The 25,903-nt window shown below is 54.7% G+C and overlaps 1 protein-coding gene across 1 annotated transcript; it reads right to left on the reverse strand.

Moving 5' to 3' along the window:
- Window positions 1–911: 911 nt before the first annotated feature.
- PHF21B (PHD finger protein 21B) lies at window positions 912–24,177 on the reverse strand. The gene is made up of 10 exons (XM_022596624.3): window positions 24,013–24,177; window positions 21,555–21,695; window positions 13,339–13,390; window positions 10,883–10,959; window positions 8,584–8,638; window positions 7,726–7,748; window positions 6,566–6,724; window positions 4,922–4,997; window positions 4,491–4,594; window positions 912–3,495 (listed from the first exon to the last, which is right to left on the reverse strand). The coding sequence occupies exons 1-10, from the start codon at window positions 24,088–24,090 to the stop codon at window positions 3,277–3,279; spliced, it is 984 nt and encodes a 327-aa protein (XP_022452332.2). The 5' UTR covers window positions 24,091–24,177; the 3' UTR covers window positions 912–3,276.
- Window positions 24,178–25,903: the final 1,726 nt, after the last annotated feature.

Raw genomic sequence — 25,903 nt, forward strand, 5'->3', positions numbered from 1 at the left:
CACAGCCTCAGAAGGAACCAGCCCTGCTGCTACCCCTTGATCTCGGACGTCCAGTCTCCAAACTCCCTGCCTTCATGAAGTGGCCAAAACCATACGAAGGTGACTCGTAGGTTATGAAAGTCTCAGGAATCAGAGCAGGGAAGGAGAGAAAACGCCAGGTCTTGTTGAGGGAGCCTGGGGACAGCTGCACTGGGAGGGGGCTGTGGTCATGTCCCCAAGCAAGTGAGGGAGACAGCTGGGGAGGAGCAGGCGGGTGAGGACACAGCACGTGCAAAGGCCCTGTGGTGGGAGCAGACCCAGTGGGTTCCAAGTAGCACCCGGAGGCCACGTGGCTGGAACAGAGCCATGAAAGTGGAGCAGAGCAGGAAGGGAAGCTGAAGGGGAGGCAGGTCCTGTGGCCTTGGGCACTTCAGCTTCTGCTGAGCAAGGAGGGGTAGCAGGGGTTTAACAGAGGCCGTCTGCCGTCACACTGGCTGCCGGGGGAAGGGGAAGGTGACCATGCGGTAATCCAGGGGAGAGGATGGCTGAGACCCAGGTGGTGGTGTGGGTGGTGAGACATGGGCACATCCTGCTAATATTCTGAGGGCACAGCTCACAGATGGCCAGTGGCCAGGGGTGGAGGTCCAACCCACATCTTAGGAAGGCTGAATCCCCCCAGGATGGGGTAGGTGAGGGAGGGGCTGGCCTGGTGGAGACCGAGCCATTTGAGATGTCTGCTGACATCAGTGGGGCTGGCCGTGGGCAGCTCGAGTCCACGGCAGAGGTCAGGGCTGGAGATGAAGACCTGGGAGCCACCGGCACAGAGACAGAAAGCCAGGAGGCTGGACAAGGCCAGTGAGAATTCAGGACTGGAGGGAGCACAGACCCGGGGTCCACAGCGTTCAGTGATCAGGTAGAAAGGCTGGAGCAGTCCGACTCTGTTACCTGGGCCAGGGGGGGACAGGACCCCCACTGGGGGCTCCAGGGGGCAGTCACTTTGTATCCAGTCCCATTCTCTGGCCACAGCTGGTCCAGCGGTGGGCTCCTCTCCCCGCTGGGCCAACCCGAGGCGTCCGCACAATGTCTGGAGCAAGGATGCAGGGGGTCCGGCTTCCCAGTTGGGCTGTTCCCAGTTTGACTAAGCCCCAGGGCGGTTGTGGGAGCTTGGTACTGCCCGGGAGGCAGAGAAAGCGGTCACATTGATGCTGAGAGGGGGCAGTGTGGACACGGCCCCTGGGCTCCACACAATACCTGGCCTGGGTTCTGGTACTCGCAACCATCAATCCTGGCCCTAACAGGTGCGCCTGCACCTCCCGGGGCTGGGGGATCTGTGCGTGGAGGGCGCCCCAGAGCTCTCTCCTCTCTCCCTCCCTCCCTCCCTTGGGGTGGGGACCTGATCAGGAGGCAGGACCCTGATTTTCAACCTCTCCAACTCCCACCTCCCTGCCCCATGTGCTCCCAGAGGCCTCTCTGTTGAAGGCAGGGAAACAAACCACAGGGCTTTGAAATCATCCATCGAGTTTAATGCATCGTACAGAAGGAAAACTACATCGGCATATTTAAGACAAACACTTTTTCTCTAGTCCCACTATCCATCGGACGGTCCTCCTTGGTCCAAAAAACTAAGTCTCAAGACACATTGGCAGCTACCCCTCCCGGGTCCAACCTTTCATATCTTCCCGTTACATTTTTTAAAAAATTTAATTCAATCCATCCAAGAAGAGAAACCAACCAACAAAAAAAGGAACCTGAAGACATTTACATCGCAAGCCACGCGGTAATGCGTAATTGGCATCTAGAGTAACCAATATATAAGACGTGTGTCTCACAGTTCACTTTGTTCATCAATAAAAGAATATAAAAATCTTGTTCAACCCAGTGTTAAGTGTATTAAAATAGATCTGTATCGTACAGCACAGTTTCTCCCGGAGTCGTGAAAATGACAGGAGGGACCATGGCAGTCTGTGGGATTCCGGCCAGCCTCCTTGCTCTGCACCTGGCAGCGTGCGTGCATGCGTGTCTGGGGCCACGTGTGCACACGCACACGTCTGTTCAATGCAATTCGGCACCGTGTGATGTGCTGGGGGTGGGAGTCCTGTGGCTCCCGGATGCTCATCCTGTTGTGCTAAGTCCCTCGGGACTGGAGAAGCCAGTGGGCGTGACAAGCCCGCATGGCCCATCCCGGATGCAGGGCGGCGGGCACCCTTCGCTCTCACGGAGGCAGCAAGAGGGACCCTTCAGTCTCCCGAGGCCACTGCCCTCTCTTCCTCCCCCTCCCCCCACTTCTTAAAAAACCCTCTGGGTCCCTCCAGTTTGGCGGCTCCCCCGCCCGAGGGGTTTTCCGTTCATCCTGGCAGCAGAGACCCCTGTGAACAGGAACAGAAGTCACCAGGTGTCCCCTTCACATTAAATATCTCACAATAAAAACGCCATACAAAAATGTAAAGTTATTTTTTGGCATAGTGTCTGTACTGGCAAGAAAAGAGGAATGGAATACTATATCGGCTCTTCAAAAGGAGGAAAGAAAAGGCTTCAGTCGTTAAGTTGAACGATTCAACCCAAAATAGAAAACCTGCCAAACGCCTCCCTGGCGTGGCTGCAGCTCCATCTCTCGCCCAGAAACTCCATGAGAAAAAGACATCGAGGGCAAGATGAGTCCAAAAAGTCAGCGGAGGAGGGAGGCGCACGGCGAGGGCGCCCCCAAGCCTGGGGGGCAGACGGAGGCCTGGCTGGGCCACAGCAGCGTCCCCTGGGGAGCTTCCTTCAAGTTAAACAGCTGCGATTCTGAACGCTAATAACACTGACAACAGGGATGGGCGTTCTGGAAGGCCTGGCGTGAGCCCGATGGCCCCGTGAGGGCGGGCGGCTGAGTCTACCTAGATTTGCTACCCGCCTCTCGCCCCAACTAGCTCTACTACTTGGCTACGTCGTGTCCTCAGCTCCCCTCCCACAGGGCACCTCGGCCCTTCTCTCTCCCGCGGGGGTGGCACGAGGCCCAGGAGACAGCTGTGTCCAGAAGCCGGAGGCCCGGGCAGCCCCCCAACAGCAGGGAGTTGACTCTGTGCCCCAACCTGGCTTCCGGGCATCCCATCTGACCTGGAGGGCGCAGAACTCCATCCCCACCCATCCTGGCTCTAGGACTCTCACTCAGCTTCTTCTCCCTTCTTTCTTGTCTCTGTCTGGTTTTATTTTTGTCTGAAATTCATAGTGTGTATGAATTAAGGCTGACAGAACCCTCAGGTCTTGCGAACAAGGTCCCAGTGACTTTCCGTGGGTGTGAAGACGGGTCCCTTGGGGTCAGTTGTGCCCCGGGGGGTGCTGGAGGGCAGAGTGCATGGCCGCTGCTGAGGGCTTGGTCCAGGGCCCGGCCAGCAGCGGGGCGGGGCTGGTGGTCGTCATGGTGACCTGGAGCATCTGCTCGCCCTGTATCAGTCTCAGGAGGGCCCTCAGGCGGTCCAGGGACGACTGGGTGCCCCTCTGCTGGGCCAGCAGGCTCGTCTTAAGCTCCAGGCATTTCTGTCAGGGGGGAGGGTGTCAGAGAGAAGGGTCTCAGAATTCAGTGACACAAGCCACCTGGGGCAGCCACCCCTCAGCGCTTTCTCGGAAAGCCCCTCCCTTCCACCGCAGAGGCTGAAAGAAACCAGCAAGAGGGCCTCACGCACACCAGGCAGAAGCGAAAAATGGAATTAAACGGCAGCCAGGCCCACAGGAGAAGTCTGTTTTAAACATTCAGGGCTGGAAATGATGTGCTTGTGCAGGAATGTGGGAACATTCTGCCTCGTGGTTGTGAGGCTGCCTAGCTGACCACATCTACCTCTGCTGCTGGAGGAAGCTCCGAGCCTGTTTCGGCTCAAGTGCAGCCCTGTAGAAGACCTTCAGGCCGCTGGCCAGTTTTCTGCTCTTCCTCTTGCCTGCTGTATTCATGGGTTTCTCTAGCCTTTTATATATCATAGCGACACAGTGAAGTGGTTAAGGACAGACGCCTCGAGTTAGAGTTTTAATTATTTGCTGCCCAGGCAAATAAACTCCTTGAGTCTGAGTCCCAAACTCTAAGAATAATCACAGAGCCTCTTCATAGAGTTATGGACAGGATTAAATGGGATACTACATTTAAAGGGTTTTACCAGTTGCTGTTACCAACATCACCACCACCATCAGCACCACCACCACCATCAGCACCATCACCTCCATCACCACCTCCATTATCACCTTGTTTATCACCACTCTACAGAGAAGAAATCACTGTGTTCACTTTACACAAGAAGAAACTGAGGTTCAGAGATGGTCAGGGCCTTGCTGAGGTCACAGAGCTGAGAAGGAACAGAGCCAGATGCTCAGCTGCTCGACAACCATTTGTGGAATGAGTCACACAGCTGCCTTCTCCACCTGCTGACTCGCTAAGTGATGGCGGTGAGTCTGTCTTCTCCTGGGGCCTCAGTAAGCAGACAGCGACGCTTTGGCTCTGCACCCTGTGGTTCTAAGGGCAGACGCCGCACCCCCGCCCCGCGCACCTTCACTGCCGAGGCCAGGAGCCGGTCCCGCTCCTCCAGCTGCCGGCGCTCGCTCTGTAGCTCGCTGCCCCTCTGCAGCAGCTTCCGCTTCTCCTCTTCTTTGACTGTGAAAGAGAAGACCAGGCCCCACAGGGAACTGCAGGCAAGCAGGGGCTGGGCCGTGGCTGAGCAGGAGAGGTAGAAAGAATCCTAGGCCCGTGCCTATAGGTCATCCTGGCCACATCCTCCTGCAGGGGCCGGTGGCTCTCGCTGGATGCACGGGGACCGGAATTCCATCCCCGCAGTAACTGCCCTGCACACAGGACTAGTCCCAGGGGTCTTTGGCCCAGAACAGCCTCTGCCGGGCCCAAAGTGAATCCAGCGGTCTAGGGGCGGGGTTGGACAAAAGGGAGCCGGTGCCCTTTCCCAGCTCCCGAGGGTGTCTTTCTTACCTGTCTTGTGGGTGACGTAGGAGTGCACAATAGCCAGCATCCCGGTCCAGGGCACACCTTCATCTTTCTTTAAGGCCTGGAGGGCAGAAGGGGAACTGAGCCAGCGGACAGCCCGGGCTGGCGGGAGGGGCCGGGGTGGGGGAAGAGCTCTCTGGGCTGTCATAGCCACCCTCTCCCTAGGTCCCCACAAAACCCAGAGTGACAGGCAATCACAAGAGTTATGTTTGATTTTTGTTTTTTCTTTGTTTTTTTTTTTGCGGTATGCGGGCCTCTCACTGCTGTGGCCTCTCCCGTTGCGGAGCACAGGCTCCGGACGCGCAGGCTCAGCGGCCATGGCTCACGGGCCCAGCGGCTCCGCGGCATGTGGGATCTTTCCGGACCGGGGCACGAACCCGCGTCCTCTGCATCGGCAGGCGGACTCTCAACCACTGCGCCACCAGGGAAGCCCCGAGAGTTATGTTTTTTGGAAAAAAGATGACTCCGCAATGATTTTACAAGTAATACATTCTGTAGAAAAGCCTACTTTTAAAAACACTGATAACTTCCCCGCCACCCGGCCAAACACAGGTATGTTCTCCCAGGTTTCTGTTGCTCCGCACACTGTTCTCAGACAACTGATGATCAAACTATACGGCAGCTGTAAAACCTGTTTTTTATTTTTATTTATTTTTTTTGGCCGCACCACATGGCACGTGGGATCTTTCCCAACGAGGGATCGAACCCGCGCTCCCCCCTGCAGTGGAAGCGTGAAGTCTTAACCACTGGACCACCAGGGAAGTCCTATTTTTATTTTTTTAAAACGTAATCCCACATAGTGAACAAATCCCAAAGAACCGCAAAATCCTTGCAAAAAATCATTTTCAGTGACCACATCTCACTGAGTAAAGCGCTGGAATCTACTCCACCAACTCCGGTGGGGAAGCCAGGCTGTTCCCTTCTTTTCCCTTTTATAAAGAAAGGCTGAGGGACTTCTTTTTGCACAGAACTTTACCTGTATAGAACTATTTCCTTAGACTCTATTCCCCAAAGCAAGACGCCCAGTTTAAAAAGTGTACACGTCTTTAAGGCAACATGTAAGAGTGCCCGCTTCACCGCACCATCACCAAAAGGGAGTGCTGTCGTTTTTGCTAATTTGATAGCTTTTCATTTGCATGTTGTCATCAGTGAGATCAAACGTGCTAACTGGCAATGTTTTTTGTGGTTTGTGTTGTTAGTTTGGTTCTTCCCTGGGAAATCTGGAGTCACCAAGTCAGACAGCTGCAGAGGGAACCTCTGCTCACTCTACACCCGTGGTCCTCAACGGGCAGTGTCTGAGATGGCCGTGATGGGGGCTGCTGTTGGCATCTAGTGGGTGGAGGCCAGGGACACTGCTGAACACCCTGCAGTGCACAGAACGGCCCCCAAAATGGATTATCCTGGGCCAAACGTCAATTGTGCCCAAGTTGCAAAAGCCTGCTCTTCACCCAGCTCCTTTCCTCAGCCCTCCACGGCCCTCCCCGTCTCTGCTCACAGCGGGGACGACCCAGGAAGCTGGGACGGTCTGAGTGGCCTCAGACACTGTGCCGGGTGAAGGAGGGCCCTGCGGTTCCGGGAGATGCTGAGGGTGAGGGTGCGGCCGCTCCCCAGGAGCACGGCCTCCTGTACCTTCTGCTGGCACTTGGGGCATACCCACACGCCCTTGGGTGCTGTCTTGAGGGGCGGGTCCAGGCAGCTGAGGTGGTAGGCCCCTGGGCAGGTACCGCAGGGCTGCAGGTTGGCCCCTCGCTTGCAGGCGGTACAGTGCTCATCGTGGGTGATCTCGTTCTGGAAGAGACGGGAGGGTGGGAGGCGGGTCAGCCGGGCTGGGAGTTGGGGGGGTGGGGTGCAGGACCTGCCTGGGGCCCAGCTCTTCCGCCAGGTTCTCGGCAGCTCGGGAGGGGAGGAGAAGGGGTGATGACCAAGGGGACACAGGCCTGGAAACCAGCAGCATCCGGGTCTCCTGCCTCAAAGCCAGCACCCCTGCAGGTGTGTGGGCTCCGCGCAGCAGGCCTCGGGCTCAAGGCACCTGCTGTCCCCACGCCCGGGCCGGCCTACAGCTACAGGGAGGCTGCAGACAAAGCCTGCCCGCCACGGCTCCGATCTGCGACACTGCAGGGTTATGGCTGCAAACAACGCGGCCTGAAGGGAGTTTCATCACGTGGTGCTTTTCAGTGGTTTGACTGTTACAGGCGTGTAGGGACTGGAAATGTCTTTTACAATTAGATGTGAAACTTAGTAAAGAAAGACACTGAAAATAAACTCTGAAGCCGCGCCCACAAATGAGGTCACGACCAGCCAGCATCCCGGGAAGCAGGGACGTGGTGCATGCGTGGTGGGTTGGGGTCTCACACGATCATTGAAATGTGGGCGTGTGGGGTGAGACCCTGAGACCCAAGTCCAGTCCCTTATGAGGTAGGGAATGAGGACCAGAGAGGACCAGCTCTGCCCAGGGTCACGCAGCAAGGCCAGACAGAACACACTGGCACCCAGCGTCAGCTGCCTCCATTCAGGCCTCCGTGGCTCCTGGTGTCCCTGCGTCTGGAGGCTCCTGCCTGGACCTGCGGGCTAAGCCCTGTGGTGATGTCCAACTCTGCCGGGCAGGCTGAAGGGTGGACTGGCGCACAAAGCCCTCAGCGCCGAGGACGGAGCCCGAGGCCCTCAGCTCCACTCCAGGGCAGCAGGATGCTGGGGTCCCGCGCCCCTTGCCAGGAGTGACCCTACCTGAACTGTGTGGAAAGCGTGCCCGCCACCCCCCCAACCAGGCGTGAAGACCAGGGGACACGTACCTTCCAGCAGGGGTCCTCATTGGCTAGCACAGGGAAGAAGGGTGGAGAGCATGTTAGAGGGCACGGGAGGGGCACCAGTCATGACTGGCGTCCACGAGGCCCAGTGTGAAAGGAGCCTGATGGGAGTATCATAGGCCCCAGTGACTCCTGGGTCCTCCCCCAGGGCCTGATGGGAGTGTCACAGGCCCCAGTGACTCTTGGGTCAGCCTGATGGGAGTATCACAGGCCCCAGTGACACCTGGGTTCTCATCCAGGGCACCGTGGAAGTAAAGATCTCTGTCCCAGTCATGGCCAGGACCCACCCGGAGATAGGTTCATCGTGGCCCCTGAGCTCCCTGAGGCACATGGCAGCAGTGAGCTGTCCTGCGGAGGAAACGCTGCTCCAGGGATCCCTCAGAGTGACTTACTGTCAACTCGTCTTCAGCCATAACGCACTTCCATTCTAGTGAGTGATGCCAAACCACATATTTTAATGATCACAAAAACTAGCTTTCTTTTTAATTTCTGGAAATCATACCATCCAGTGGCAAAAACAGTTCCTGCGTGTACATAGCACTCGACGGGTTACAAAGTGCTGTCATGTTCACCCCTCCTGTCACTGTCCCAGCTCAGAGGCCGGGACTATTATGGGCCCGTTTTATAGAGATCAGCAAACCAAGGCCCAGGGAGGTAACGTGGCGCGTGAGGACAAGCGTGGCCACGGCGCAGAGGGCCTGGTGAGCTGTGATGCGCTATCCACCGGTCAGCAGCTATGTGGCCGCTGCTGTGGACAGGGCAGGCTGGGTAGCCGGGCCGCTGCCAGTGGAGGGAGGTATGGCCCAGCCCAGCACACAGCTGCCCTGCGGGAGAAGCGCTTACCTCTTGCTGTGAGGAACAGGGGCGTGTTGAGATAGTTGGACGCCAGCCGCTTCCTCTGCAGGAGACAGAAAACCAAACCAAACCACCAGATCGTGGGGAGCCCTCCTTGGCGACACTGACCCGCCCAGGGCTCACCCAGGACAGGCTCCCCATCCTGGGCTCCGGACTCCAGCCGGACACCCACGGCCAGAGGCAGAAACGGGTACAGACACAGGGGTGTGGGGAGGGGGAGAGACAGGTCGGCCAGGGCAAAAGCCAGCAAAGGCTCTGCCCAACGGGTCCGTCCCTGCTCCCCGTGGGCACATCTGCCTCATTCAGGAAGGGCGGTTAGGGCTTTCCGACTGGGGCAAATCAGTAACAAAGTTGACACGTGGCTGTCCCTCTGTGTTCCTCCTGTATCTTCCTTCTGAGCTGGTTCTGGGGTCAGGTGGGGAAATGAGGTGTATTATGGACTGGCTCGCTAAACCCCACTTCTCGGCATGAGTTCCAGGAACCCTGACAACAAAGAGTGGCCCCCGGCGCCCAAAACATCACGGGTAGATGGAAGCTCCTGGTGTATTCCAGAAGGTGGCTTTAGTCCTGGGCTTTAGCAACCACAGGCCACGTGGGTTCAGACTTTGGTGGTTCGACATTGCTTTGGCTGTGGCAAGAAGATGGTTCTAGACTTGGGTGATGGGCTGTAAACCCATCTCTCTCAACGTGATTGGGCTGTGTTCAGGGCCAAGGGAGGGACCCACGGAAGGGCTGCTCCTGGGCTACGTATGTGTCCAGGGCTCAAGGTCACAGGGCTTTGCGTCGGTTCTTGATTCGCTAATCAGGTCATCTCTGACTGTGGCCACAGGCTTCGGAGAAGAGGTCACGGCCATGCCCACAGAGCAGGGGATGCTTCCATCAGTGAGCACAGAGGACACACCGTCTCCTTGGGTGGAGATGCGGAAACGGCTCCGTGACTCTCACAAATGGGGCCCAGCACTTGGGGCCCTGTCTCAGGACATGGCTTGCTCAGAAAATTGGGGAGGAAGTGAGCGGGTATAAACACGTGTGTTCTCCGAGCAGGAGTCGGGGGACAGTACAAGCAAGGACAGGAAGGCGGGCCGGGGAGCCAGGCGACGCAGACACAGGTGGGCTCTCCCCCCAGGGCCACCCACGGGAGCCTCCCTCCCAGTGAGGGCCAGTTTGTGAGCCACAGATTTGGGACCACTGGCCCAGGCTGACGAACACCCCCGGGAAAGCGAGCACGGCATTTCGGTGACCCTCCTCTGGGCCCTGCAGTCTTGCTGGCCTCTGGAATGTGCCAGGCCCTGGCCTCTGCAGACATGGCTCCACATCAGGGGGCTGCCCGACTTCAGGGCCTTCAGGCAACGGCTTCCATCCTAGGGGAAGATTCCAGGGAGTTTTCCCCAGGAAAGCCCAGAGTGTCTGGGAAAGGCTGCTGGCAGCCTCTGCAGAGCCGGCTTCTGGGAGATGACATCTGGATTTTAGCCTAGAATTGTGGACTTTAATTTGCAAAGGCAAGAAGATCTCATTTTGGATTCAGTTCCTCCCTGGGAATGTGCTGATGGGAGGGGGCCAAGGCGCTCCCTGGAAGGCATCCTTAAGTCCTGACACTGCATCACTGCCTGGTGTTTGGTTACTCTCATCACCTCCTTACGGGGCCGCAGCGGGCCCCCGGGTGGGCAGTCTGGACGGGATTTGCATTGCGAGGGAATTCCCTGCCTTGGAGTTCACTTTAATGCCCTATTTTACTAGTTTCGGCTACCCGGGGAAAGTGCACGCTGCCCACCATGAGGAAGCAGTCTTGAAGCCGGGGTACCGCCGTGTGAAGGGGAGCTGGGCTCAGTGCGTCGGAAGGAGGGGAAGCCGGGCATGCCACTCCCTTCCCTCCTCCCCGGGGGAGACAAGGAACCACCCTCACTCAGCCCAGCCCCTTCCGGGCCTTTCTCTCTGTGGCCTCACATTCTCGGCTCTCCAAGTCATGAGCTCTACCGAGCCGGCCGGGCTCCAAAGTTGGGCCTGAGTGGTCCCGGGAGGCCCAGGCGGCCAGCACTGCCTGCGACCAGACCTCGTGCCGGATAATCTGCAACCGGCATCCCCACCACACCCCCCAGGGCAGCCTAGGTGAGGTGCCCCACTGACACCCGATCCTCTGCATCTGTCTCTCAATTGCCTCTGAGCCCAGGAGGTAAAGAAAGAATTATTGATGGCACTCCCTGAACTCTAATCCCTGGAGGGGCAGGTGAGGGAGGCCAGCCCAGGGGAGCCTCCCCATTCCCTGGTGTGGAGACGGCGGGTCCCTCACCTCTGTCTCCAGGAGGCCGCTGTAGGCGGGGTTCGCTGTGCTTCTTCTCTTCCGCTCCTGGCGCTTGCTCTGGATTTCTGGAAAGGCACAGACGCAGCAGTTACTGGCATCTTCCTGCCCCAGGACCCTGGATGCCTCCTCTGCAAACCCCGGGCGCCACCATCCCTTCCTGCCCTGCAGCCTTTCTGCCCAGCATCCGAGCCCCAGAGTGGCCCCGGGCGGGTGGGTGCCCCTGGAATCGCTCACTCTGAGGCAGGACAGACCTGCTGGCCCCAGGCTGAAGGACTGACTGGTGGGAGGGTGGGAGGTACCCAGAATCCAGGCACCTGCTCTCAGCAAGGCCCCGTGTGCCATCCTCCGGCCCGGGGATGTCTCTCATGGGACCCTGGGGACAGCAGATGCCCACTGGTCAGACGCTGGCCTGGCTGAGCTGCAGAGTGGGACTCCGGGCTCCTGGGAAGGGCAGGGGCAGCCTCTGTTTGGCAGCCTGACCCCCAGGACGCCAGGCACGAGTCCTCCTGATGGGGGCCGGCGTGGTGGGCCTCATGCAGCTCGAGAACTGGGTTTTCTCTCCCTCTTCTCATTTTCATTTTCTTCCTTTGCTTTGACTGCCAGGTGGGCCCTGTCTCTCTGTGTGTAGCTGTTTTGACATTATTTCCGAATCTCTGTCTCTTGGACCTGATTTATTCTTTGAAACTGTTTCAATATTATTTGTGTGTTTCCTGTAAGGCACCTCAGACCCTCTTTGGGAAAAGACAGGGTCCAAATAAATAAGTATTTAGGGTATCATGGGTGAGAGGGAGGAGAGTTTTCACAATGAGGATGATTTATAAAAATAATAACATTCCCAAATGTATTTGCAGAGTGTTTTTATCTCAGTTGCCACGACACCCCTGAAAAGTCTGAAGATGTGGTTTTCCTCACGTTGTAGATGAAGAGACTGAGGTTCAGAGTGGGGAAGGAGCCTGCCCAAGGTCACCCAGCTGTAAGCAGCACGGCCAGGACTTGAACACGGGACTACTGACATGGATGTGCAGGCCAGTCCCACTGCCCCAGGCTGCCTCTATGACCCCAAAGGCAGAGCATAAACACCTCTCAAAGGCTGCCAAGCACAGCTGGATTCCTTACACTCAAGTTCAAGCAGGAGTATTCAGACCTTCAGATGGAAAGCTCAGAGAACCCCTTCCAGCCCCGCACAGCAGAAGGAAGGGGGTCGCAAGCAGGGGCTGCTCAGATGAGACTTGCCCACTGGGGCCAGGTGAGTGGAGCCTGGGGGGCTGGGTGGCTGGGCCACACCCCTGTCCCTCTCCACCCAGATCTACACCCCAGCTGCCGCCAGAGAGCGAGTCAGACCCAGGGAATGCAAATGGAGGTGGCCGTGGAAAGGCCTGGACCCACCTCCTGGGCATGTTTGACTCAGTTGTGCACAGGAGGCCCGGGCGAGCTGTGTGGGCTCCCCAGGTCCCTTCCCTTCCCCAGGCTTCAGTTACTAACCTGCTGTGATGGAGAGAACCTCCACCTGAGATTAAAGCCTGTAAGTGCCTCGAGCACTGGGGAATTCAGTTCATTCCCTTCCTTTCCTCGATTTTAAGGAGGAAAAGCAAGTGAATTTTCCTTCCCAAATCCAGATTTACTTAGGGTGTAGGGATGTTTTCACTTTATAAAATATCTTTAGCGGTGAGGTCAGACTCGTGGAGAACACCCTGAGCTGGGAGTCAGAAGACCTGGATTCCAGCCTGGGCCTGATGCTGACTGGCTGTGGGACCTCGAGCAAGAGAATCAACTTCTCTGGCCTCAGCTTCCCCACAAGTGCAACCAGAAGGTTGGTTTCCATGCTTTCCAGGCCCTTAGATTCTATGACGATGCACAGAGCTCGTTTGTGATTGATCCCATCGGTAAAGTCAAACAGCACCTGTAGTGTTACACTGACCTGTCTGCTCAAATAATGTTCTGATTTCCACCGATGGGTTTGGGGGCAGACAGGACCCATGGACCAGTTCAACAGCAGGGGAGGTGGTGCTGGGCACTCCTCTTGGTTCTTTACAACAATCCCAGGAGGAAGGGTGGGTTATTATCCCATTACACAGACAGAGAAACTGAGGCCCAGAGGAGCTGGGGGACTTGCCCAAGCCTGAGTAGTTAGTAACGGCCGAGCTGGGCACCTTGCTCTTATCACTTCACTGTGCTGCCTCCAACTTGGGGGCAGGGAATGCCCAAGGTCCCTTCAATAGACACAGTGGGTTTCGTGCACAGTCACAAGCTGGGAGAGCGGGCAGGCGCCCTGGTCTTCGTGATGACCACCTGGCACTTGGCACCAACCGCGCAGAAGGTGGGTCACACCCGGGCGCTACCATCTGACCGGGAACCCGAGACCCACTGCTTCTGTCTGATGCCAGTTCAGCAACACCCCGCCCCATCCCGCGGGCCAGGCCCAGCTCCGCCACAAGGGTCCTCACCTTCCAGATGCTCCGTCGTCACCAGGCCCAGCGCTACCATGAAGGCGATTTTCTGAGGGAAGGAAACAGAGAAGGGTTAACGCGGCTTTTCTGTTTTGGGTTTCCTTAGTTTTCATTTCATGCTCTTTCTCCATCCCGGGACCCCACCCAGGACCCCATATGACGTCAGTCATCCTGTCTCCTCAGCTCCTCTGGGCTGTGACGGTTTCTCAGACTGCCTTCTTTTGGATGACCTTGGCCGTCTGAGGAGGACTGACCAGGAATTTTGTAAGCAGACCCTCGTCTGGGATTTGCCTGGTGTTTTTCTCAGGATTAGCCTGGGGTCCTGGGTTTTGCAGGGAGACCACAGAGGTGAAGGGCCCTCATCCCATCCCCTCGGCACGCTGCACGCGCTGTCAACATGGCCGATCACTGTGATGTTGACCTTGGTCACCTGGCTGAGGTGTGGTTGTCAGGCGTCTGCTCTGCAAAGTTCCTCTTTACCCCACCCGCCGTCCACACTGTCACCTTTGGGAGGAGGTCAGTACGCATGGCCCACATCTAGGGAGGTGGGGATTAGGTCCCACTGGTGCTTTTTTTTTTTGGCCATATAGACCATTAAAAAATTGTACGTAGTAGAATTTATCAGTATTTTCTTTTGCAGTGTCTGGATTTTTGCATCTTAGCTAGAGACTCTGAGTTTAGAAAGCAAGTTGCTTATGTTTTATCTTAGTACCTAGAGTTTCACTTTTTCCATTTAAATTTTTGATCTATTTGGCATTCATCCTGTTGTATACGGTATATATGGATTCATTTTATCCCATGTGGCCACTTGTTTTTTCCAATACCATTGATTGAAAATTCCATCTCTCTGCTTTTCACTGATTTGAGGAGTGAATCATACACTAGATTATCACACACACACACGGCCCTCTATTCCGTTCCTTAAATCTTCCCATCTATTCATGAGCTACCACCTCACTTTTAGTTCTCAAGGCTTTACAGTAATCTGACAGCATTAGAATCCCGTCCCTGTTTTTTCCTGTTCTGGGCTTCCTCGGCTCTTCTTGTTTATTTTTTCATGTGAAATTTAGAAAGCATCTTCGGTAGTTCTGAGAACGAGGGAATCAGTTGGTATATTTCCTGGGATGACGCTAAAATTATAAATTAACTTAGGACATAATGACAACCTAATAATATTACATTTTCCTCTCCAAAACCACAAGGTGCTTCTGTTCTTTGTCTTCAGGAGTTTCAAACTTTTCCTCAAACAGGTATCGATTATCGTGTTTATTCCTTGGCATTTCATCCTTCTGTTGCAATCGCAAATGCAGTTCTCTAGAAAGCTTCTAACAGGTTGCTGTGTGTTTCTCTAAAGACTACTGACGTTTATAAGTTACCACACCGGCTGCCACGCTGAATTCTCTCATTGTCTGCAGCAGTTTTTCCAGTGAGAGTCTCCTGGGTTTTCTACAGCATCTCAAATAGCGACTGTTTACTCCTTCTTTCCAGTTACTTCAATGCTGTTGAAAATAGTTTGCCTCAATTTGTCACCTTTAAATCATATTCTTCGATCCACTGACAGTTCCAACTCTACAAACGCGACAATCTCAGAGCTTATTCCTCCTCTCTCCCTTCTCTCCCTCGCTCTCTGTTCACTTAGGTGAATCTTACACATTAATATTTGTGTCATCTCGTACATGTAATATTTACATTCTGTGCCAGCACCCTTATCCTGTTTGTTTTACTCCATAGTTAAATATGCACGACGATGCTCAACCAGCATTGGTGCCAAGCTTTCCCAAGCGTCTCGTGGTCGATGGGGGTTGAGTTTCTAGTAGTTTCTCACGAATGGCTCATGGGAACAACATTTCCTGAGTTCTTGGCAGATTTAAAACCTTTAGTCTGTGGCCTTTCAACGTGAAGGACATCTTGGCTGCACCTAAGATCCTTGGGTCCCCTTCTCTCTTCCCGCTCTCCTGTGTTCTGGACTGAATGTTGCCGTGGAAAAGTTAGAAGCCGGCGCAGTTGTTCTCCCTCTAAAGCGACTTGATTGCTTTTCCCTGGATGCCTACGGATCCTCTCGTTTCCATTAAAAGTCAGTGACTGGGCTTCCCTGGTGGCACGGTGGTTGAGAGTCCGCCTGCCGATGCAGGGGACACGGGTTCGTGCTCCAGTCTGGGAGGATCCCGCATGCTGTGGAGCGGCTGGGCCCGTGAGCCATGGCCGCTGAGCCTGCGCGTCTGGAGCCTGTGCTCCGCAACGGGAGAGGCCGCAACAGTGAGAGGCCCGCGTACCGCAAAAAAAAAAAAAAAAAAAAAAGTCAATGACTTTACTGGGCTGTGACCCAATGTTAACCCAGCACACACGTCAACTTCCCCTGGAACCTAGTGTGTCCTTGCAGTATAGAAATTAAAGTCTCCTTTTATTTCAATACATTTTCTTGAATTACCTTTTTTTAATTAAAAAATTTTTAAATTATTATTTTTTGGGCTGCTTTGGGTTTTGGTTGCTGCACGCAGGCTTTCTCTAGTTGTGGCGAGCAGGGGCTACTCTTCTTGCAGTGCATGGGCTTCTCATTGCGATGGCTTCTCTTGTTGCGGAGCACGGACTCTAGGCATGTGGGCCTCAGTAGTTGTGGCACGTGGGCTCAGTAGTTGTGGCGCATGGGCTTAGTTGCTCCGTGGCATGTGGGATCTTCCCGGACCAGGGCTCAAACCCACGTCCCCTGCATTGGCAGGCGGATTCTCAACCACTGCGCCACCAGGGAAGTCCCTTGAATTGCCTTTTAAAAACAGTGAAGCATCACCACACCGTGAAAACTCAGGCCCATCAGATTCAGTCCTGTAAGACGTGTGCTCACGTCAACACAAGACTACTAAAGATGCCTGAGGTGGCCGCAGACCTGCTCAAACAGGGGTTCTGAGGTCCAGCAAGTCTTCAGCCTGTCGATGCCAGCACAGGCTGCAGTTTGGTGCCACCTGGTTTCAGTGTCACTTCTTGTGACACTTCAGCGTCACTTTCAGTGTCCTGTGGCTGAATGGACAGTGGCCTCTAGGAATCTGCCAGTCCTGGCACCCCCTTCACTGGCCTGAACTGGGAAGGCTGGGCTGGGCCAATACTAGCGGAGCCCATGCTCTGCCTCCTGGTTCCCCACTCGGCCTTCCCTTCCCTCCAGCCCTTCCTCCGCAGAAGACAACTTCAGCCCACCATCACCGACATAACAGGAGCAAACTGCCTACCACGTTATAGCCCAATTCATATCGCAGGGAACCGTGGGAAAGTTTTACTGTAGCTCTTCTGCCCCGTCATCCCGGTTTTCTTCTTTAAAGCCTCCAATTATCCACCTGTTGTATCTTCTTTGCTTGTCTTCTCTAGGTACCACTTCCTAATATTTAAAAATCCATTCTTTCTTTTTTGTTTTGTATACTTCTCTCGCTCCTGCCTGCTAAGTCTTCCTCTGTCTTCTGCTGTGACTATGGTGCCCTGTGCTCCCCCAGTTATGTAGTTATGTGATGGTCTTCCTATTTTTTCCTGAAAATTTTCAGCTCACATTTCCCTCTCTCCAGTACTTCGGCCTAAATGGCCATCTCTTCCCTCAGCCCTTGTCTTTCAGCACTGCAGCTTCCTTCTTAGTAGTGATTACTGTATTGATTTCTTTCTTTTAATTCATAGTAGAATACTGGACTTTGGGGGTAGTGTTTTTTATTTATGGTAAAAATTGCTTCTCTTTCTCATATTTCTCCTTACGGTGGCTTTGTACTGACTTCACTCTTCAAATATGGTGCCTCAGTGGGATTCTGTTTTATCACGCCTCCTTGCTGCCCAACAAGGTCAAGGAGGGTCTGTGGCACCTTCTCTGCTCCTGGAGGCCTTACAGAGGTTCTCTTTCCATATCCCTTTGTGTGGTCCCAGCCCCGTCTACCCTAAGTGCGGCTCACAGACACCGCCTGTCCTTTTGCACTTGAATACAGACTTGTGATCCTCAGCATGGATGAGTCTTTCACCTGCAGCTCCCTGGCCGTCAGCAAGGCCCCACCCACACCACTCAGTTCTGCTGCTTCATATATATATGTGAATATATAATTTATACATATATAATTTTATATATAAAATTACATATATATAATTGTTTATGCTTCTTCGCATCTCTGTGCTATCTCTGTGGTGCCATATTCCAAAGCACTAATTACCTCTGTTCATCCTGTCTAGTAATTTTTTTTTTATCTCAATCACCGTGTTTTTCATTAGCAGATGTTCAAATAATTTTTGTAACTGTCTGATGTTTTATTTTCATGATTTTTTGGCTTCATTATTCCTTATTTATTTCAAGGGGATGTTACTCCTTTATTTTTAACTTCGAGTATCCTAAACATATTTAAAAGTCACTGCTATGAATACGCCACAAAATTAGCTTCATCTTGAATAAATTCATGTTCCAAAAGTTGATTTTATTGATTGTCCTTCTTAGCATTAGATCGCATCATGTGTTTTACAATTCTGTCTGCAGACTCACCTTGGGCACCGCTTCTTTTCTTCTCTGTTTTATGTTTCATTTTCTCTCCCTACTGCTTACACTCGCCTTATAGCAAATTTGCAGTCACCCTGGCCTTGCCCAGCCCAGGGGTGGCCCCAGGCACAGGCTGGCTCCTGGACTAGCAGGGAAGCCTGGTTCTGCTCCCCTCTTGCCAGAAGAATTCAGGGGACCCACTGCCCCTTGGGAGCCGCCTGGTCACCCTCGTCTGATTCTGAACCTGGGGGCCACGGTCTGGAGCATCTGTCGTGCTCACTGCCTGTGTTTCTGGGACACAGTGATGCACAGTCACATCTTTACTACTGGCTCTTCCTGCATGCTGTCTGTTGTTGCTGAGGGTTTGCAGCAGAGAGGTATGGTCCAAGCGAGAACTCAAAGCCATACTAATGGGGGCTGTGCTCTGATGGGTTTCAAGAAAGGGGGTGACCAATACAAAATTGAGGAGACCCTGCTATTTTTGATGATGTGGATGAAACTTGAAGGCATTACGCTGAAAGAAATAAGGCAAACAGAGAAACACAAATGCTCTATGATTTCACTTATACGTGGAATCTTAAAAAAAATGAACTCTTGGCAACAGAGAACAAATTGGTGGTTGCCAGTGACAGGGGGTGGAGCTTGGGGGAAATGGGTGAAGCTACAGATTTCCAGCTATATGATAAATAAGTACCGTACAGCACTGGACTGAAGTTAACAACACTGTCTTGTAAATTTGAAAGTTGCTAGGAGAGTAGATTTTAAAAGTCCTCATCACACAAAAAATAAATAACCATGTGAGGTGATGGATGTGTTAACTACAATTACCCTGGTGATCATTTTGCAATATATACATATATCAAATCATTATGTTACACACCTTGAACTTATACCATGTAATATGCCAATTACATCTCAATAAATTCTAAATGGAAGAATTTTTTTAAAAAGAAGACGGGTGACTTGGTTATTTCTGAATTGCAGAAAGATCCTTCTAGCTGCAGGGAAGAACCCATCTAGGGGTTGGGAGCCTGGGCAGGGCCAGGGCATGAACCGGGGCTGTGGCAGCAGGGATGGCGTGGAAGAAGGGAGCATCTGTGTGCACGGGTCTTGCCCAGAGAGGCGGCCAGGGCTGGCGTGTGGCAGGGCTGGAACAGGGCTGGAACGTGCTAATCTGAGGGTGACCAGCTTGGACAGATGCTGCCCGAGGCCAGAATAATGAGTAGCACAGAAAAGGCCAGGCTCTGTCCTAAAGAAGGCAGAGGACTTGGGACAGGAAGGAGACTATGGGGCCTGGGGCAGGAGCCTGGAGCCCCGGTTCTGTCTGGGTCGACTGGCGGACACGCTGGCCTCTCTCAGCCCGCCTCCTCGTTTGTACGATGAACACTGTAATTCCTGCCCCACCTGCTTCGCAGAGCTGCTGGAAGGATGCGGGAGAAAAGGGGAGGAAGCACAGTTAGCTATGAAGGCTCACTCGGCAGAGAGGTGGGCTCACTGCGCGGGTCCCTTCGATGTCTTGGGTGGGCACTGTCATCTCATCTCATCTCACAGGCGCCTGTGGGCTCAGAGGTGCTGTGCGTGTGGGGTGTATGGACACTGGGACCTCGACAGCCGCTACCCCAGAAGCCACCGTACAGCTGAGCCTTACAAACAACCGTCAGTGTCTCTTTACCCCAAATCCACGCCCCACCCCAGGACCCCTGAGCCCGTGTCTGGCTCAGCTGGTGAAGTTTCTGGGGCAGCTGCTGCTGTGGCCTCAAGTGCTCCTGACTTAGATCCTTCACGAACAGGTTCAAAGGCCGCCACGAAACCCGCGTCTGTGCAGCACGACTGCTCCCAGCCCTCTTCTGAAAGCAACTTTAGTAGGATTTTTACACCAGGACGTGTTGTGATTGCAAGTTCTATTTAAGTCATTACACGTATTTACACTAATTATGTAATGAGATGTAATTATACTAATCGTATAAATGCACAATAATTGACTAAGATATACTTTGAAAGAACAAAGAGAATGTACCCAGAAAACCTTCCCGAAAATTAAGGGTGCAGCAAATCCCATGGGAGGACAGAAGGGTGCTCATGGGAGCCTGAGCTGCGAGCTGGCCCCAAGCCTCACCCCGCACACGGTAGGAGCTCATACATTGCCACCAAATGGAATGGGGTGTCTCTCTTGAGACAAAACTGGGCCTGAGGCCGCAGAGGAGACTGGCTCCATCTCAGCCTCAGTGAGTGGTCGACTCTATGAATTCCCAGCAGGCTTTCTAGACATGTCAAAGGACAATAGCCAAGTCACTCTCCTGCTCAAAGATATTCCATGGCTCCCCACTACCCAAGAAATCAAGTTCCACCTCAGCAGCATGCATTGGGTCTTCCAGGATTGGGCTCCGATGTCTATCTTTAACCCCATGTCTAGAAATTCTCAGGTACACGTGCTACCCACGGTCCAAACAGACCAGCTGACTTTCCTGGGAGTGCTGAGTCCTTTCCCCTCTGCCCGGGCAGTGCCCTCCCCTTGCCTCTTGCTCTTTTACTGAAACCCTACCTGTTCCCCTGGTCCCTTCGATTGTGCCCCTCCCCTGCAAGGCCTTCTGCAGTCTTTCCAGATGGAAACACGGCTCTCTCCCTCTCCCTGGATCTCCCACAGCTCAGAATCTGTAACTCTCTGATGACACCTGACAATTTTTTAACCCAAGTTCAAGTCCTAGTGGCCGTGCCTGTGTCTGCCAGTAGGAGTGAGTTTCCCTAGAGCCGGGACGAACTACATCTGCCCCGTCTCAGTGTCCCCACCCTCAGCCCAGAGCCTGGCCTGCAGCAAAGGCTAAGACATGACTGACAAATAAATGAATGGATGAATGACTTCTTTGGATGACAGCACTTTGATAAAAAGAATCAGAAGGAACTGGAGGAGCCCAGAGGGATCTCTTCTGCCTGCTGGGGATGGGTGGTCAGGGAAGGCTGCCTGGAGGAGATGGTTTCTGAAGGGAATCTTGTAAGATAAATCAGTCAATAGGGAGAGAAATGGGGGCTAGGTAGGGGCAGTCACATGGAGAAAGGCCCAGGGGGTGGTGATCTGGGCCCAGGACGGCTGAGGATGCAAGCAGGAACACAAGGATGTCGCTTGCTGTGACCAAAAATCCCACAATGAGCTGACGTTCAAGGCCTTCAGGGTCCTCCTGTGCCACCTTCAGACATTCAGTGAACACTGGGGTGGACGGAGGAGCAGGGCTGCTTTAGGGCCACGTGTGCCAAGAGCGGCGCTGTCCCCTGGACGGAGGGTCCTGAGGACAGGGGGACGGGTGGGGACAGCGGGGGCTTGGGGTGGTGGGTAACAGCCAGCAGTGCCCAGGCACTGTTCTGGGGCCTCGGCAGACACAGACTCACGAGATCCTCCCAAAAACGCCGCCAGGAAGGCAGACTCATCCGTGCCGTCCTCACAGGTGAGGAAACGGACGCGATCCGCTCCCCACCCCAGCGCACCCCGCCACACCTGCGCTGCGATGCAAATCCAGGCAGTCTGGTCTACGGCTGGTGCTAACCACTGCCCCACGCTGCCGCTCAGCCAGCAAATCCCGGACACACAACGGCTGAGACCTCAGCTCACTGGGCCAGTGCTGCCTGGAGCTCCCACGGCCCAGGGCGGCTGTGCTCAGGGCTTGTTGGGGTGAGGCCCTTCCCCACTCCCTGGGCAGCTGTGTCCTACAGCGGCCCCCAGACCACAGCCACCCACCTCGGGGTTCTCCTGGCTCGGGGGCCGGTCTTCCTTCTTCTTTTTGGTGGCCTGAGCTCCCTGAGATGGCTCCTCTGTGGGCGGCCGCGACTCCGCCGTGCTCTCGGGCTGCGTCTGCACTTGAGGCTGAATGATGATGACCTGGGGACGGGGCAGAGGGGTGAGGGGGGAACGGGAGGGCCCAGGGAGGGCAGGCCCACAGAGCCCAGGGCCAGGTGTGTCCGCCCCAGACGGGCACGGGGCCTCGAACGGCGGTATCACAGAGGAACGAGGAGGCTTGCACCCACCTCTCCAGTCCATGGGGCGCCTGCACTCTAAGGAGAGTCTGCACGAGAAACGGTCCTGGTTTAGGAACCAGAAGGCCTGGGTCCAATCCTGTGCTACTGTCTCCCGGCTGTGTGGCCTCGGGGAGGTCACTTCACATCTCTGAGCCTCAGCTTCCTTATCAGTAACACCTTCGCAATACCTACTTCCAGGCAGGCTGTGAAGATTCAGGCGGCAAGAACACTCAAGGCAGGTTGGTTTCTTTCTCCCCAGTTCACCCGCAGGGAAACTGAGGCTGAGAGGGCTCAGACCTGCTCCCTGCCTGAGGTCATCAGGTTAGGTAGCAGAGGGGCTGGGACCCTTCCCGGGTCTGTCTGGCTGCCTGCCCTGCCCGCCCCCCCCCAGGCCACTGTTTCCGAGGTGCTCAATCCTGGCCTGGGGGTTCGGGCAGGTGGGAGAAAGGAGGTCCCGTTTTGCTCACTCTGAGGGGCCCTGCCAATCCTGGGGGGATGGAGAGGGGGAGGGGAGTCTAGACCCCACTCAGCATCAGGCAGAGCAGCCCCGATCCAGCGGTCCTCACGGGGTTCAGGGCTCATTGGTTGGGGTGAGGTGCCTGGAGCTGAGAAGTCTGAGATTGACTTCTGCCACCCGGCCTCTCCCTAGGCCACAATCGCCTTCACCTGTGAATCATCTAGCTTATTTATTTTTTTGGACATTGAATTGGGAAAGAATCGTTATCTTTTTCATGGATCTAGGTGAAAGAATTTACCAGGAGCAGCCCTGGGTCTGGCCTCAACCGGGAGTGACTCGAACTGCTTTTCCCTCCTAAGAACACATAGTGACTTGTGAATTTTTTCCTCGGATACTTGCAGCAGACTTTTTGTTTTTCTTTTTCGGTGACTTGTGAATTTGAAGCTCTTACACATGAAGAGAAAATGCATCCCATTTTTCTGCTGGCTTAAGGGAAAGGACTTTGTTCCTCTTTGTAACATAATTTTGAAATCCCAGAATTCTCTGGATGGAAAAAAATGCTCCCTTTTTATATTCATGGGAAGAAAACAGTAAGATCCCCCGCAGAAAAAGGGGCAAAGAATACCCTCAGATGAGTCACATGGAAGGAGACAGGATTCTTGAAAAGTACAGGGAAACCTTCAAGTTCAATACTAACCAAAGGAATTCCGCTTTCAACAACCAGCATCTGTCTGCATCAACTAAAGGAGCAAAAAGCATTTAAAAATGACAACACTGGATGCTAGTGAGGTTGCAGTGAAACAAGCACACTCAACCAACAAACGTCTGCTAAGCACCCCCTCCGGACCAGGTACCATCCTGGGGTGCACGTTTCCTCACTGGAATTTGCCATCCGACCCAGGCTGGTGATAACTCTTTAGGCTTGGAGGATCCTTGGGGATACTGTCCATAAGTGGGAGAGCTCAAAAACATACCCAGAAATATACTGAGTGCAATAACATACGGCTGCAGGAAAGTGGCTGACACCAGGGCTGGGAAATAGGGGACACGGGCCATAAGCAAGAGAGAGGCAGCCTGGTGGACCCTGAATTGGAAACAGAGGAAAAGAGACCAAAGAGAGGAAATGGAACCTCCTATGCAGCCCCAAACACCTCACACAATCATCAAGGAGCTCAGACGGGAACAGGAAGAGGATCTTAGTTTTAGTTTTAAATCTTGGCAACAAATCATAGATATTCCGTTCAGGCACCCGGGGTCCAAAAAGTCCTTGACTATCTCCCTCCATTGGCAGAGACTCTTCCAGTGGTCCACTTGGCCACACGTTTTATTAATTAATTATTCCAACAAGTGAAGTAATTCATCCATCGACCAATCATTCTTTTCCTACTGGTATTAATTCATTCAGCCACACAGTCTTTTGTTCACATAGTCATTCCCTTGTACCCCCATTATTCCCACGCCAATTCATTCATCATCCACACCCTCATTCACACACCGTTCATTCTACCACTGACTCATTCATTCATTTGTACACGCCCCACCCCCACCCCCATTTATGCACTGATTCATTCACTTATTGTTCATTCCCACGCTGTTCATTCAGTCCTCTGTTCACACTCCATCCATTCCTTTGGCCACCTAATCGTTCCGCCATCCGGTCATTCATTCTGCCCGGGCCCCCTTCACCTGGCCCCTTGGGGAGCCTGCCCGCGGGCGCCCTCACCTGGTTGTCGGCACCGATGAGGAGGGGCTGGACTTTGACGCTGTCGCTGACCACGGACACGGCGGTGCTGGGGGCCATGGCGGTGGCATTGCTGGGGGCGGTGGAGATGAGGGCGTAGGCCACCCCGGCACTGCTCAGAGGAGAGGTGACGGTGGCAGGCTCGGCGAGGGCACGGGGCTGGCTGCCGGGCGTTGGCACATGGCTCACGGTGTTGTTGGCAGTGGGGAGGGCTGGGCTGGGGTTCTTGATACTGACCACGGTGGCCTTCTGGAAGGTTGGGGGCTGCTTGGGTGGCCGGTCCCGGCCCGGGGTGACGGGGAGGCTGTCTGGAATCAGAGTCTTTGGCCTAACCTGGGGAGGGAGGGACAGTGGCACGGTCAGATAGACACACAGACGGGGTGATGACAGCCATGGCAGATGACAGGGGCACAGACATGACCTGGTCAGGGACTCCCACGTTAGAGGTGAGGAGACGGCAGCGGAGAAACCATAGACCTGCCAAGGCTGCCCGGGTCCTGGGCATGCACTGACTGGCCCGGGGGCTCTGGTTGCGGGTGTGTGCCTGTGTGTGTGTGTGTGTGCGTGCACGCGCGCGCACGCATATATTGGGGCAGAGGGTGAGGTGGCCCTTGGACTTTTACAGTTGAGGGGTGTACGTGGGAGTGAAAACTCCTAGGAAGACAGCACTGACCTTGAGCAGAAGCCTTTCCTTGGAGCCCCAGTCCTGACCCTCCCTTGCTCAAAAGCCTTCCGTAGCTCCCCACGGCCATTCAGTCACTGACAGGCAAAGCTCAGCTCCATTACTCCATATCCAAGGCCCCCAGAAGGCCTCTGCTGACGTCTCCAGTGCTATGCCTGCTCCCACTTCCCCTTCCAGTGCCGTCAGGCCTGCGGTTCCGGTCTCCCCACTGCCACCTGCCTCCTTTTCTCACCCCCGTGTCCTCATGCTCCAGTATCCTTCTGGGGTGCTCGTCCCCTGAGGCCTGCCTCCACCTTGGACTACCAAGACTTCCTACCCTCGGAGCCCTGCTTCTAGCACCATCTCCTCCAGGAAGCCCTCCCTGATCCCCAGGCAGGCTATGAGCCTCCTCAAGGCTCCCATAGCCCCCGTGAATCCTTCTGACTCAGGCCAATCACTCTGGGTTCAAATCGTCTGGTTCCTTGTCTGTCCCCCTCCTGGAATCTGAGCCTCTTGGGGACAGGATCCTGTCTGATTCAGCACAGGTGGGCATTCAGTGAGGCTGCCACAAGGACAAGAGGGCCCAGGGCAGCCGCCCCTCACTGTCCTCGAGCTGGGGGCATCGGCCCAGGCCTGCGGCCCCAGGACAGGCAGGAGCCGTTGTCGCCTGTGCAGCCGGCAGCCCCTCGCAGCTCAGCAGCAGGTGCCCCGCAAAGCTGCGTACTGGGCGGTACCCAGCAGGCTTCTGCTCCAGACCAGGCCCGGCTACAAAGGCTTTGTGCCCCGATTCAGTCCTCACGGCCGCCAGGGAGGCACTGGCACCACCCTCTCTGCAGACGAGGAGACGCAGCCCAGGTGACTTGCCCAAAGTGCAGAGCCCAGCGGGGGACCCCGGCTGGAACCCAGGCCCAAGGCCTGGCGTCTGCGCCGTCTCCTGAAATGCACCCTTTTGTCCAGAGCTTCTAACACTTTTTTGACTGTGACCCATATTCAAAGATCTCCATTAGGACTTCCCTGGTGGTGCAGTGGTTAAGAATCTGCCTGCTATGCAGGGGACACGGGTTCGAGCCCTGGACTGGGAAGACCCCACATGCTGCACAGCAACTAAGCCCGAGCACCACAACTACTGAGTCTGTGCTCTAGAGCCTGCGAGCCACAACTACTGAGCCCACGTGCCACAACTACTGAGCCTGCATGCCTAGAGCCCGTGCT

Source organism: Delphinapterus leucas, chromosome 11 (genome assembly GCF_059928025.1).
Source record: "Delphinapterus leucas isolate spDelLeu-1000000601 "Yukka" chromosome 11, BTC_Dleu_Yukka2, whole genome shotgun sequence".
Classification (NCBI taxonomy): domain Eukaryota; kingdom Metazoa; phylum Chordata; class Mammalia; order Artiodactyla; family Monodontidae; genus Delphinapterus; species Delphinapterus leucas.

Bases quoted from the DNA above. Each gene is read 5' to 3' on its own strand.
- PHF21B (XM_022596624.3), bottom strand. From the start codon at position 24,090: ATGGCCCCCAGCACCGCCGTGTCCGTGGTCAGCGACAGCGTCAAAGTC. The intron at 10,960-13,338 runs GTGAGGACCCTT...GTGCCTTTCCAG, and splicing joins GACGACGGAGCATCTGGAAG to AAATCCAGAGCAAGCGCCAG. The intron at 4,595-4,921 runs GTAAGAAAGACA...TCTCTTTCACAG, and splicing joins CTACGTCACCCACAAGACAG to TCAAAGAAGAGGAGAAGCGG.